Raw genomic sequence first — 14,019 nt, forward strand, 5'->3', positions numbered from 1 at the left:
CCGTATATAAAAAAAAAGCTCATTTTGCAATGCTTGCTAGTCTATTAACCAGTTTTAAATTTAAATCGTTTCAGTTTTGGCTTTATTGTTAAAGTTTTCACACGTGTGATACTGTCCTACAATTACTACATGATACTGTGATCAGTACACTGTGTTATGTTAATGAACTATAGCAGTGGCGTAACTTTGGTTTCGGGGTGGGGGGGGGGGGAGTGGCAGTTTCTGTAGCTGATGCATGCATAAAGATTATTCTATCTGAAATAATGAAAGTGAGGGGGACATGTCCCCTGTGTAAATTACGCCTATGACCATAGCTAAGTTTTAAAACTGAGAGTTAGCAAATGACTATTGTTAAAGTGTACTGCAGTTTGTTTTTAATCTCAGAAACTACCCATGTTTCCTGGACATACAGTAAAACAAAATTAAACTAAACTATTGTAATGCCCACTCATGGACCATTTGAAACTAGGGTTTATATTTAAACAAATGTTTGCTTTTTTAACAGGGTGGGGTACAGAAAATATTTATAGTGAAGGTTATTTTAAAGAAGATTAGACCTAATTATAGATATATTCATGATATAAATGCTAATGCAGACTTTATTGAGATTTTAGGTTTTTAATAAATCAGTTTTTTTTTCTTCTTGCTTTTCAGTATTGTTTCAGACCATGGCTAATTGGGAAAATGTACCTGAGCCATAAAGACTCGCCATCATCAAAAGTATATGTATATAATATATGGTTCATTTGGTGGTGGTCTAAATCCTGGTTTGGGCTTTGGTCTTTAAGCAATGATAGCAAGTGTGTCAATAAATTAAAATATGCCAGCTATCATGCCAGCTACACAGTCCATCACTGTCACTTGCCAGCTATGACATAATAATAGGATTTTAGGCCACTGTTGTGGTTTGTACTGTGCAATGCGCTAATGGTCATTTTGGCATTGGATGGCCCACCACTACCCTATCAAAGGGTGTAGTCGGCTTTTAAAAAGTTGGTAGGTTTTGGCTTTAAAAATGTCTTGTAAAGTGTTTAGATTTATATAAGTTTTATTGTATACACATTCAGTTTAACAGTAAATGTACTACCAAACAGTTGCATTTGAGGATGTAACTGCCTAACATTTGACAACTATGTGTGTGTTTTAGTTTCAGCTTTTCTTTGTGTTTATTGGTGGCATTTCCGCTCAGCTTGAGCAAGCCTCCAATGAAGTTGTAGTGTCCCTCCCTGCTGGAACATATCGTCACACAGACAAGACGACTGGGGAGGAGCTGACATGTGACAAGTGCCCTGCTGGGACCCACATTTCCAGGCACTGCACAGAAACCAACTTGAGGGAGTGCAGCCCATGTCGGAACGGGACCTACACTAAACACGAAAATGGAATTGAACGATGTCACCGATGCAGGAAACCCTGCAAAGCACCCATGATTGAGAAAACAACTTGCACTGCCTTGTACGACCGTGCGTGTGCTTGTCCACCTGGCTTCTATATCGATCAAGACACCTGCAAACACCACACGGAGTGCCCCAAAGGCTCGGGCGTCAGGAAGAAGGGCAGCGAGTTGGAAGATGTCAAGTGTAGACAGTGCTCTCGGGGAACTTTTTCTGATGTACCTTCCAGTGTACTGAGGTGCAGGACCCATACAAACTGCTCTGCACAGGGTCTTGTCGTCATCACACTGGGAACTAGAGAATCCGACAATATCTGTGGTACTTCATATGCACTTTCTTCTGAGGAAATCCCCAAGGTTTCTTCAGTTGCCTTTTCTGAAAAAAAAGGTAAGTTGCACAAGAGGTTATAAAAAAAAAAAAAAAAAAAACGTTAAATACTTTTACTAGAGGTAAAATATTACTATCTAGGCTATATGATGTTGTACGATTGCTAAAATGATTATTGACATAAATTGATGCGGTATCGTGTAGCTGGTAGATGTCCTTCTGGATAACAATACATAGATCACTCCAGGTACTGTCATTTAAGTTAGAACATCAGCTGTATAAACTGAATTTCTGTGGAAAATAAAACGAACCGGAGAATAAGTCAAACATATCTGATTTAAACAGTGCTACAGTATTTTGCATTACATTAGCACTTTTTATTTTTATTTTTATTTAACTTGCGCAGCATTCACTATTGGTGGTCACAAGAACTGGGGCCAGTTATCATTGCAATTGTAATTCCACTATATAATTGATTGATTATAGTCCAATTATGCATTTCTTTGTCATTTGATAATTATTCTTGTGTTTAAACGCTGATCCCATTTATTTGAAAAAAAAAAAAAGTTATGTAGTATTTTTCTGTATTTTATACTGTGATTATTGCTTGGTTATTTAGAATAAATAGATTAAACATGTTAATGTATATAGTTGTTTATGTTACTTTTTAGGGTAATTGTAATTACTGCAGAATAAATGTGTAATTGTAATTGGGGGTAAAAAAGAATTGCAATTTCAGCAAACAATTCTGCCATAGTTGTCATTATAATTATACTTATAATTCACTGGTCACTGTCGAAAGAAAAATAAATACACATAATAACATGCCCAATATGCTACTTTGAGTGGCTAACTGGAACGATATAAAGCTTTCCTAAGGATAACAACTGTGTGTTTGTATAAAACAACTGCATGGAAAACTGAAGATGAAGGGAGGTGTGTGTTTAATGACAGAGTTTATTTTGATTTGTGTGTTCACAATACACATGGTGGAACTGCAAACGCTTGCAGCAGGGTTGAATCTGATTGTCTAGAATGTCTTTCTATGGAATACATAGAATTGTGATAGAGGAATAGGTGAAGTGACGGCCCCAATGTTTTTTTTTTTTTAATTTTAATAATGTTGGGTAGTATTCTGAGAATAGGTTGGTTTAAGGGAAGGAGGCATAGTGCATTCAGAAAGCTTATCATTTAACAGAACTTAATAAACAGAACTAATGTACATTTAAATGATAGCAATACTCAAACAGATTCAATGTTTATATCAATAAAATAGCCTAGGGTGTTAAGTTCAGCCAACTAGACATATAGTACCGAGAGAGAGTAGATGAGAGAGAAGACAGTCCAGCTGGCTATACAGAAATATTGTAGCTTAGAATTAGGTCAAGAGAAGGCAGATAATTGGAGCTTGTTGGAATATGTAACAATATATTGAGAACCACTCATCCAATGGTGATTAAACTTGTATGGGCATTTAAAATGCTATACAGTGTCATGGAAACGTCTTGCTGGGTTCGGATGAAACTTTGCAAGGATATCCGTTACAAGAAAAGACTACATGTACAGTCAGCACAGGTCTTTGCAACGTTTTCAAATACTGTTTAAACTAAGCATGGTCAGTTTCCATTAGCTATTCTGCATGCCGTGAAACTAGGATTAATATATTGGTGCTTGAATTAAGCAAGCCTCCAGTGGAGCTGTGGTATCCCTCCCTGTTGAGAAGCATTGTCACACAGACCAGACAGCTTAGGAAGAGCTCATACAGTTCAGAGACAGCCTTTGAGTACAGAAAACCCTTCCAGGTGGCCTTGTGTGAAGGTGATTGCATGCGTCCTCTTTGCCTTGTCCGGTATAGTAATGTGCAGGGCTCATACTGCTCAACACACGATTTGTGGCACACTTTCAACTGCAACAATGGTGAAAACAAGTTCATAATTAACAGAGAAAATCCAGGAGGTGTCATCAGCTGCTTTTTCTCAAAAAGGTATGTTGCATCAGGGGTACAACTGTAGGTCAAGGTGAGAGAGTTTAGTATGCTGTCTTCAGTAAACAAACCATAACATACATGCTACTGTTGGAAGACAATACAAGGCTTAATATTGTGTAAATTCAAACCAAAGGCAATGGAAAGAAAAATAATACAAAAAAAGGGAAAAAGCAATAGTAACCTGCAAATACAAAACAATGGATTTCATATAAAGTGCATGTGCAACACAACATTTTTTAAAATGACAAAACACCTGTGTTTATATTTTTACTGTGTTTGTGAAATCTAACATGTAGTACATACATTTTAAAATTCTAATAAAAAAGCAGTATGCTATCTCTATTTCTGTCTATCACCAAATAAAAACATTTAAAAACAAATCAAGCAAAATACTCTAAAAACAAGCCTTACCTAGATGTGGAAACCTGACAAATAATTCCTGCAAGCTGGCCAGGTCTTTAATTAAAGATGGGGTGTTAAAGAAGGGCTATGCCAGTTTCTTCCCATAATTGGACTGCAAAAAAAAAAAAAAAAAAAATTATTATTATTTTTTTTTTTTCTATTTCAGATTTAACATCGGGTGCTCATGCCAGTGCTATAAAACCAACTTGGATCAGCATGGTCACAAAACCACTTCACAAAACTAATGGTAACGTACCAAATAACAGTGGGACGTCTGCAGCCACAGAGCACTATAGAGGAACAAAACCACCGCCAAGCCACCAAAACCAACACCAGGAGCACCACAGCCGCCTGTCCATCACCAAGCTGCAGCCTGTAATGGACACAGTGGAGGACAGTGTGGTGCACAGCCCAGGCTTCAAACCTACAAGAAGGGGATCCCCAAGACCGAGCTTGCACAAGCACTTTGACATTAATGAGCACCTGCCCTGGATGATAGTCCTTTTCCTGCTGCTGATGCTGGTGGTGATTGTGGTCTGCAGTGTCAAGAAAAGCTCAAGGGTGCTAAAGAAGGGGCCCAAACAGGATCCAAGCAGTATTGTGGAAAATGCGATCCAGAAAAAGCCAAGTACCCCCACTCAGAATAAAGAGAAGTGGATATACTATTCCAATGGACAAGGTTAGTAAAAAAAAAAAAAAAAAATTCTAAGAGTACTCTTTTGAAACTGATGGTTTCATTTATTGTTGTCTGGAGCAGAAAAACTACTAGAGTGTATTTTGAGAAGTGAAAGCATATTTAGCACGCAGGTGGTACAGCAGACTAGATGCACTTCTGTGATACTGGAACTCACTTTGACAGAAGATACATGTAACCCTCTTTCTATCGCCCGTTAATAAATAAATAAATATTTCCATTCACAAGTCCTTCAGTTTGAATGCTTTTCTACGTAATGCGGTTCCATGACTAATTTTATATTTGAACGATGACTACACACATTCAATCCTGGCTTGCACTAAAATGGTGCTGCAGAAAATTAATTACGGTGTGCTAAGAGGGACAAGACAGGAGTGTGATTAACGTGTGATCTCCCAAAAATTGTATGCGTTAATCACAAAAGTTAACTGATTAATTGACAGCCCTAATTATTATATATATACACACACACTCGTCAGAAACTTCTTTTTATATGGTCATCTTATAATTAAAGAAAGTGATCCACTCCATATTTAATTTCGAATTCAAAATACTACATTTCATTACCTTATGGATAGCACCTCAATTTTAATTTTTTATATATATATAATATATATATATATATATTCAGTCAACTAATTTAGGACCTGCTTGGAATGTCGAGGGCCGGAATTGAGTACCGCGGACATATACTATAAATACTTAATTAAGATACATTGATAATTAAAGTATTTAGCTTTATCACGGGGCCACACAATGTGTGCTCATTATTTGCTCTGGAGAGTGCCGCAGGCTGAAGTTACTGGGTTACAGTGAAACGAAAGTGCTCCAGGGGTAAGCTCCTGATTTCTGTTTCAGATATCCGGTTATGAGAGTGTCAACAGTATGCAGTTTAAACCAGATTATTCCAGTTCTGTGGTTACTGTCTGTGTGTTGTGATTAGCAAAGGTGTAATTAAATTAATTTACAGTCAGTCATGGTGACCTACTATTTAACAGAATCAAAGAGACCCAATGCTTGAGGAATTAAAATCTACCGGCCCCAGTTTTGAAGGGATTTATGAGTTTGACTAGGAGCAGTTCAGTTCTTACTTCCTGCTAGTCTTTTGTTCTGTTCAGAAAAAGGAGTGGCAAGAAATCTAGATTTTAAAAGTATATACAGGAAACGTATTGAATAATCAAGGACATATTGTACCTGGCAGATGCAATGCTACAATACACTGAAGTCACCACATACAATAGTAGGTTGGCTTGTGATTTTGTTTCCCTGGGTGAGGGACACTGTCCTGTGCTGCACCATGGAGTATGATTTGTCTTTTGTTCACATAGTTGGAGAGTTTTTTTTTTTTTTAAATGTTTGTACTATATCGAATTTAACATGGCAAAAGATATAAAATTGTAATATTTGCATTCACACATTGTCAACGTCTTGGGTACAGTTATAGATTTATTGCTAATTTGTGCAAAAAAAAAAAAAAAAAGCAGTTTGTACATTGGTGTGTGTAGTTTTGCATGTCTTGCAAAAGACTGAACTACTGTGATAATGTGACAGACGGTCAAGGCTGGCCAGTGGCAGAAACAGCACTCACCCAGAGACAATACTGAAAGTTTAGCACTTTTGTGCATTTTTATCCTTTACAATAAAATGCCACGAGTCACTATACCACAATAGCAATTTCTCTTTGCGGCACCGCAATACATTACCAGTTTCTTATGGTGATCTGTTTTTGTAAGACTAAGATAAAGGGCATCATTAAAGGGTGCATAAGGACCTTTTTATTTGATTGTGTTACGTGTTCCCATGTGTTGCTACAACTGTTTACGTAAGGTGTGTGTATTGTTTTAATTTTTTTTTTTTTTTAACATTTTGGCCACTTTTTTAAACTTTTAAATTGCATTCCCTGCCTCAAGATGGCTTCCCATGTACTTGCATGGGCCTCTCAGAACTACATTTCCCATCATCCTCCTACTCACATATGTAACTGAGATGGATTTACCAGTGAGTAGGAGGATGATGGGAAATGTAGTTCTGAGAGGTCTATGCAGGTACATGGGAAGCCATCTTGAGGCAGGGAATGCAATTTAAAAGTTTAAAAAAGTGGTCAAAATGTAAAAAAATAAAAAAAATTAAAACAATACACACACCTTACGTAAACAGTTGTAGCAACACATGGGAACATGTAACACAATAAATAAAAAGGTCCTATGTACCCTTTAAGATCAGTTTAATTGCTGAGTTGTAAAAAGGCTTCTACTTACAGATTAATAGTAAGGTGGTTGTCATATTCACATTCCAGCTTTGAAAAGCTTTACAGTATCTTTCAGTTGTTGCATTTACACAGTGTCCTTGCAATGGCAGAGATACAGAGAATAATGCATGGGGTAGTGTGTGATATGAGAATGTAATGCCCACCCGAGAGGTGGGACGCATGTACTTTTTTAGGGAATAGAGGTTTGCTAAATACCTGACTTGACTGAGATTCTTTGATATTTTCCATACGTTTCTCATTTTGGACTCCTAATTCCGGTAGAGCACATTTATTCTTGTGTGTGGTGACATCAGAAAATCAACTGTACTGTACTGTATTTTTCACAATGGCCCCTTCAATACAAGGGACTTTAGCTTTAAATACTTAGTACTGGTTTTAATTTATTTTGTAGTGTAACCCGAGTACTCAAACAAAAAAAGTAAATTACTCTGCCTATAAAGAAACATTACAGCACAGCTCTGGGAGCTGTTCCAGTGAGTCACGGATTAGGGGTTTCCCTTGTGCTGCAGTCATTTCATACAAAGCCTGCTTTGCAACAACCCAGACCTGTTGCAACTGGTTTCAAACTAAGGATTACTGTGTATTAAAAGGGGGATTCAAACTGCCATGCACAAGGAACTAGAGGAAGAGATGGGTGAAGCTAGCAAGCCTATAAATGTGTCACGGAAAATCCTTGGCACATAGCAAATTTTGATTAGTTAATTTTTTACAAACTCACCACATTTTGATTATTAAATGATTATTGATTTGCTTACGGCCAATGTGTGCTTGTAAATGATGGTGCTCATAGATCTATATAGCGGGTGGTTTTTTGAGGTGTTTTAAACAAACAGTTAATTATAAAAATCTGTAAATACCAGTTTCATTCCCCCAACATCTATCCTCTCCAAAACATCTAAACAAGAAAATGAATAGAAACTCTGTGTGCTGTGCTGATTTCCTGTATCTAATCTTGTGCTAACAGGTGTCATGTGCTGCAGACTATGGCAGTGTTTTTAACAACATCAATGAACAGTTTCATTAATATCAAAATGTACTCTTGATATGATCCCATATTTTATTCTAATCTATAGTAGATGGACAGACAGGGCCTATAATGATCCTGTTGTATTGGTTTTTTTTTTGGGTGGGGGGGGGGGGGGGGGTTACATAAGAGCTCCTACATGGACCGCTACTACAGGGTTTGAGGACAAAGAGACATTTATATGATCAAAGTCTATTGTATACTAGTTCCTAGTATAATTTATGGGTTTTTCACAAGACATTTGCCCTTTGTAACTTACTGCTGACTGCTCGTTATTAGGAGCAAATGTTGGCAGACATTGAGCCCTTGGCAATGTCAGCCTTGTTTCTTCCAACCAGAATTGATGATCTCATTAAAGGGATGGCATGGAAGGGGTCTCCAGAGGAATATATACCTGTGTGTATATTGTATACTATATTACCAGAAGTATTGGGATAGTCAGGAAATATTCAAGGTCATTCGACGGAAGACAACGTGTGTGGAGATGTCATCTTGAGTGTTATGCTGACTGTTGATTTGTTCAAGCCAACCGGTAGCACGGTGGAAGCGTGATAATGTGGGGAGGAATCTCCTTTAACACAAGAATGCCTTTGGTTTAGATTGAGGGCAACCTTGCTGCTCAGCGATACATTGACGAAGTCCTTGAGGAAACAGTTTTTCCATTCCTGCAAGCCAATCTGGAAGTGTTTATTTTCCAGCAGGACAATGCAAGACCACACAGTGCTAGGGTTACAATTGCACGACTTCAAGAAAACAATGTCGAGGTCTTGCCGTGGCCAGCGTTTTCTCCTGACCTGTGTCCAATTGAACATCTGTGGGGCCAAATCGCCAGTGCCATCCACAGGAGACAACCATGACCAGCCAACCTTCACCAGATGGCTGCAGCTGCACAGGAACAGCAGCAGAACATCCCACAGCAGTCTATCCAGGGGATGATCAGGTCTATGTGTCAGCGCTGTCAGGATTGTGTTAATGCTCAGGGAGGTCATACCCGATACTAACTTTGTATTGTTTTCATTTTAACAGTGTGTCACGTTTCATACTGAAAACTTATCATGATTCTTTGATCTGTATTTTTGATAACATTTTTTGTGATTTTGTTTGATATCTATGTTTAAAATATTTGATTAAATCCATTAGATCTGAGTGTTAAGTTTCTTTTGCGCGTATATAAACACCGCTTGGAAAAATAAAAACCTCTAATTTGTTAAACAGCATCACATGACCGTGCGTATATATAGCTTATACCATGGCTTGCATACTAATGAGCCGCTTCACACTGAATAAATCACTACGTACCACTGCATTGTAAAAACTGGTACAACATCAACTTTCTGGGTGAAGGCAGCAGTACACCTGAATTTATGTTTTTTATATATATATAAATAAGTGCACCAGCAACTGTCAAGAGTAGACACATAATAGTAGATGAGGAACAGCTAAAAGAAATAGAAGAAAACAAAGACTGAAAAAAACACAAAAAAAGCATGGGCTGTTAATGTACTTAGACTGGCTTAAAGAAAAAAATATGGACATTAGTTTTAAGGACGAGAGTCCAGAATTTCTCAACAACATTAAGGTCATTTTATGCCAGTGGAAGTTGTATAATGTTGACAGCTGGACTAAATAGATATTTTAACAGTAGAGGTTTGAATGACTTTGCTCACACCGAGTTTAAAACCAGCAATAATGTATTCCTATCAGTCATGAAAACTTTCAGAAAAGCAGGTAAATATAAGGCCAAACACCCCCGAATTATCTGCCTGGATTTGAAGTGTCTGCGGGAAACTGAGGCACTGTCCCCTGACACTGTGGTCGGATTGGTGCGTAAAGTCTGGTTAAATCTTCAACTTAATCTGGCACGATGTGGACACGAGGGTGTCTGATAACTAACAAACATATTTTGAAAATGGACTTGAATATGTGTGCCTCGCATGTAACGAGGACACAAACTCATCTGAAGATCTGGTTTCAGCTTCCATCGCAGCTGCTTCTCTGCCTTCCTCAGTATCATTTGAAACTCCGCCCAAACCATCCGCATCATCAGCTTGTGCTCAGTCCTCTAGTTTCGAGATGTCACTTTTGATGCAGAAATTCACAGTAAATGGACATGTGCAATTTATTTTTAATAAGTGAACAATAAATTACATTTAATGAAATTAAATTTGGGACTGTATTACACTGAGGATGTATACACAATAAAAGTTTCTGGTTTTGTCTTGATTTAAAATGTGTTTTTATTATTTTTCTTCCCCCAAATGACAGGTAGCCGTGTTACAAACGGTATAAACCACTTCAGGCCGTGCGTTTACGATGATTTAAACCATTTAAGGGGTGGTTAAAGGCCCTTGGCTTATGCCTCAGGCCTTATCACCACCCCAGCCATGGTATATATCATGGGAACCACATGGGCCGCCGTGGTTTATACCTTACATATATACAAACAAACATTAAAAACCAAAAGTACAATATGTAACACAATTAGGTGCTAAACATGTTAGCTTAATCCCATTTAAACATCTTTTTATTTTTGCAGGTGTAGACATACTTAAACTGGTGTCAGCACAGATTGGTAGCCAGTGGATAGATATGTACCAGTTTCTAGCCAACGCAACAGAGAGGGAGGTGGCAGCTTTCTCTAATGGGTACAAGGCAGATCACGAGAGAGCGTATGCAGCTTTACAGCACTGGACTATAAGAGACCAAGATGCCAATCTTGCTAAACTCATCAATGGTCTACGAAGGCACAGGCACAACGATGTAGTGGAGAGGATTCGGGGGGTGATGGAGGACAATCCTCAGGTAAGATTCGAAGACAGATTTTTTTCTCTCGAAAGTTGTAATGCACAAACTCTCGAATGCCATTTCAGTGTTGATTATCTGAATTAAAAGAAACTTGGTTCCAGCTTTTATTGATTGTATAGTGCTTGTTAATGTTTGTTAGCGGTCAAAACTTGTATAGTGTGTGTGTGTATATAAAAAAAAAAAAAAAAAACGTGAAATAGTTTGCAATATGAGATCATTCAACACTGTCCAGTGTTAGCACATTATACTGGATAACGTTCCACTAAGGTTGTGTCCTTTTTTCTACAAGATTGTATATTAATGGTGCATTGTTCTCCAACAAGGATTTTCAGTTCTATCATTAATATTGGTCTGATACACAGATAAACCTTAGTTCAAGAAAATGCAGTAGTCTGTCTTCACCACTTCATAAGTAGGGTTTATCTTGAAGAAGTCAATGGAACAGCTTCTGTGGATGCAAATAATTCATTAATTAATAAACAGCTGGGATTGTATCACGGGACCAAGTATTTTTCTTAGAAGAAGAATTTGATTTAACTATACTTTCATTACCTATTACTGAAACATTTGGTTGAGTAGTTTCATATCTATCTTGGTTGACGCGTATCGCTGAAAACTGTTTCCACACAACCTCATTCTTGTCATTGGCTCCCACCAACTTTGTCTTTTAAATTATTTTTTTAAGCCCTTAACTAACATGCTTGCTAGCTGCAATGGACTAACACATGCCTATTATATTCTACCGTTTTTTGATGATTTAGGGGTTGAATAATGGCTAAACGGCCTGAATTCATTTGTTTGATATCAAATATCAACAAAAGAAATGCAAGGGGGGAATTTATGGTGCTGTTAAGGGGTTAGACTTGTAAAGAAACAGAAAATGAGCGAAGGTAGCTCTTGTTTTCCGTAAGGCACAGCTTGGACTATAATCCCACTGCAGGGTTTATGTCGTGTTTCTGTCAGTCTGCAGGTGGTGGGATCTAAGTAATGCTAATCTCCAGGGATTTCCAGTTGGGGCTTCATGTTTAAACAGCAGGACAGTTTTATTATACTGTCAATTTCAGCTTGAGGGAATGGAGGAACTTCACAAAGCAACAAAAAGGCCTGCCTACCCCACTGAACGCTCTCCTGTATGTGAAGGTCATAGCATAGGGTACTGTATGTACGCTGGCAGGGACAAACTAAAACATAATTTTCTTTATGTTCAGCAGTAAGCAGTTGCCTTGATATAGTCTTGCGATGATGGGGTTGCTGTGTAAGGAAAAAGCAAAACACATATTCATTTTCCATTCTCAAGTACTGAACTGGGAAGTTCTGACAGATCATTTTGTACTGAGTCATCCAGAGCATTCAGCCGATAAGGGTCTCCTGCTAATCCAGATGCCATTAATCATCTCCTAAAAGGTAGCTGATATGCATTAAATAAACTACAAACTGGCATTTGTGGAGACACGTGTCAATTTAACATCAATTCAGGTTTTTTTAATTTTTTATGTGTGCTGTTATAGGCAGACATTTTGCATGCAGGCAGTATTGTTCTGAATTTGCTAATGTGTTTCGTGATTTAAACTCAGGATATTCGAATACGCTATCTGTCTTCAGAATAGAGGATGAGTATTCCAAGTGCTAACGCGTTGCGTTTTTTATTAATCCTACCAATAACAGAATTGCAACAACTTACATCACCATGTGTCTTCTCTATTTGAAAAGTACGCATGAAAAATAAGTTTCTAATTTACTTAGTAACAAGGCTGTGAATTGGCAGCTATATCTTCTGCATACAGTATTAATATGCTTATTGTCGCATATGGGGATCTCAAGTAATGCATTTTTCAGCTGTCCTGCATTGCTTTGTCAAGTAAGAAAGTTACTCTAATGCTGTAAACTAATACGGAGATGAAAAAGGACACAACGCTTATTTTATGTTTCATTCAGTATATACAGTGCCTTGCAAAAGTATTCAGACCCTTGACCAAGTCTCTCATATTATTGAATTACAAATGGTATATTGAAATTTCGTTCTGTTTGATATTTTATTTTAAAACACTGAAACTCAAAATCAATTATTGTAAGGTGACATTGGTTTTATGTTGGGAAATATTTTTAAGGAAAATAAAAAACTGAAATATCTTGCTTGCATAAGTATTCAACCCCCACACATTAGTATTTGGTAGAGCCACCTTTCGCTGCAATAACAGCTTTAAGTCTTTTGGGGTAAGTATGTACCAGCTTTGCACACAGTGTCGGAGTGATTTTGGCCCATTCTTCTTGGCAGATTTGCTCCAGGTTGTTCAGGTTGGTTGGACGACGCTTGTGGACCGCAATTTTCAAATAGGCCACAGATTCTCAATGGGATTGAGATCAGGACTGACTGGGCCACTGTAGGACATTCACCTTTTTGTTCTTGAGCCACTCCAATGTTGCTTTGGCCTTGTGCTTGGGATCATTGTCCTGCTGAAAGGTGAATTTCCTCCCAAGCTTCAGTTTTTAGCAGACTGAAGCAGGTTCTCTTGCAGTATTTCCCTGTGTTTTGCTCCATTCTTCCTTCAATTTTAACAAGATGCCCAGTCCCTGCTGATGAGAAGTATCCCCACAGCATAATGCTGCCACCACCATACTTCACTGTAGGGATGGTGTGTCTTGAGGCATGGGCAGTGTTAGGTTTGCGCCACACATAGCGCTTTGAGTTTTGGCCAAAAAGCTCTATCTTGGTCTCATCTGACCACAAAACCTTTTTCCACATCGCAGCTGGGTCACTCATGCTTTCTGGCAAACTCCAGATGTGCTTTCAGATGGTACTTTTTGAGTAACAGCTTCTTTCTTGCCACCCTCCCATACAGGCCAGTGTTATGCAGAGCTCTTGATATGGTTGACTGGTGCACCATTACTCCACTCCCAGCCACTGAACTCTGTAGCTCCTTCAAAGTGATTGTTGGCCTCTCTGTGGCTTCTCTCACAAGTCTCCTTCTTGTTTGAGTGCTGAGTTTTGAGGGACGGCCTTTTCTTGGCAGTACCTGGGTGGTGTGATGCAGTTTCCACTTCCTGATTATTGATCCAACTGTGCTCACTAGGATATCCAAACACTTGGATATTATTTTGTACCCTTTCCCTAATCTA

At 38.2% G+C, this 14,019-nt stretch overlaps 1 protein-coding gene across 3 annotated transcripts in view; it reads left to right on the forward strand.

The window, feature by feature from the left end:
- Positions 1-14,019, forward strand: part of LOC117411541 (tumor necrosis factor receptor superfamily member 21-like) — a 32,037-nt gene that overhangs the window by 3,831 nt on the left and 14,187 nt on the right. For 2 of the 3 annotated variants that reach the window (XM_034019180.3, XM_059025781.1), the window contains exons 2-4: positions 1,148-1,781; positions 4,277-4,789; positions 10,634-10,899. In XM_034019180.3, the coding sequence (XP_033875071.1) occupies positions 1,148-1,781; positions 4,277-4,789; positions 10,634-10,899 (1,413 nt within the window). Of the gene's footprint in view, positions 1-654; positions 721-1,147; positions 1,782-4,276; positions 4,790-10,633; positions 10,900-14,019 lie in introns of all 3 variants that reach the window. The other variant, XM_034019178.3, reaches the window with a different exon arrangement.

Source organism: Acipenser ruthenus, chromosome 6 (genome assembly GCF_902713425.1).
Source record: "Acipenser ruthenus chromosome 6, fAciRut3.2 maternal haplotype, whole genome shotgun sequence".
Taxonomy (NCBI): domain Eukaryota; kingdom Metazoa; phylum Chordata; class Actinopteri; order Acipenseriformes; family Acipenseridae; genus Acipenser; species Acipenser ruthenus.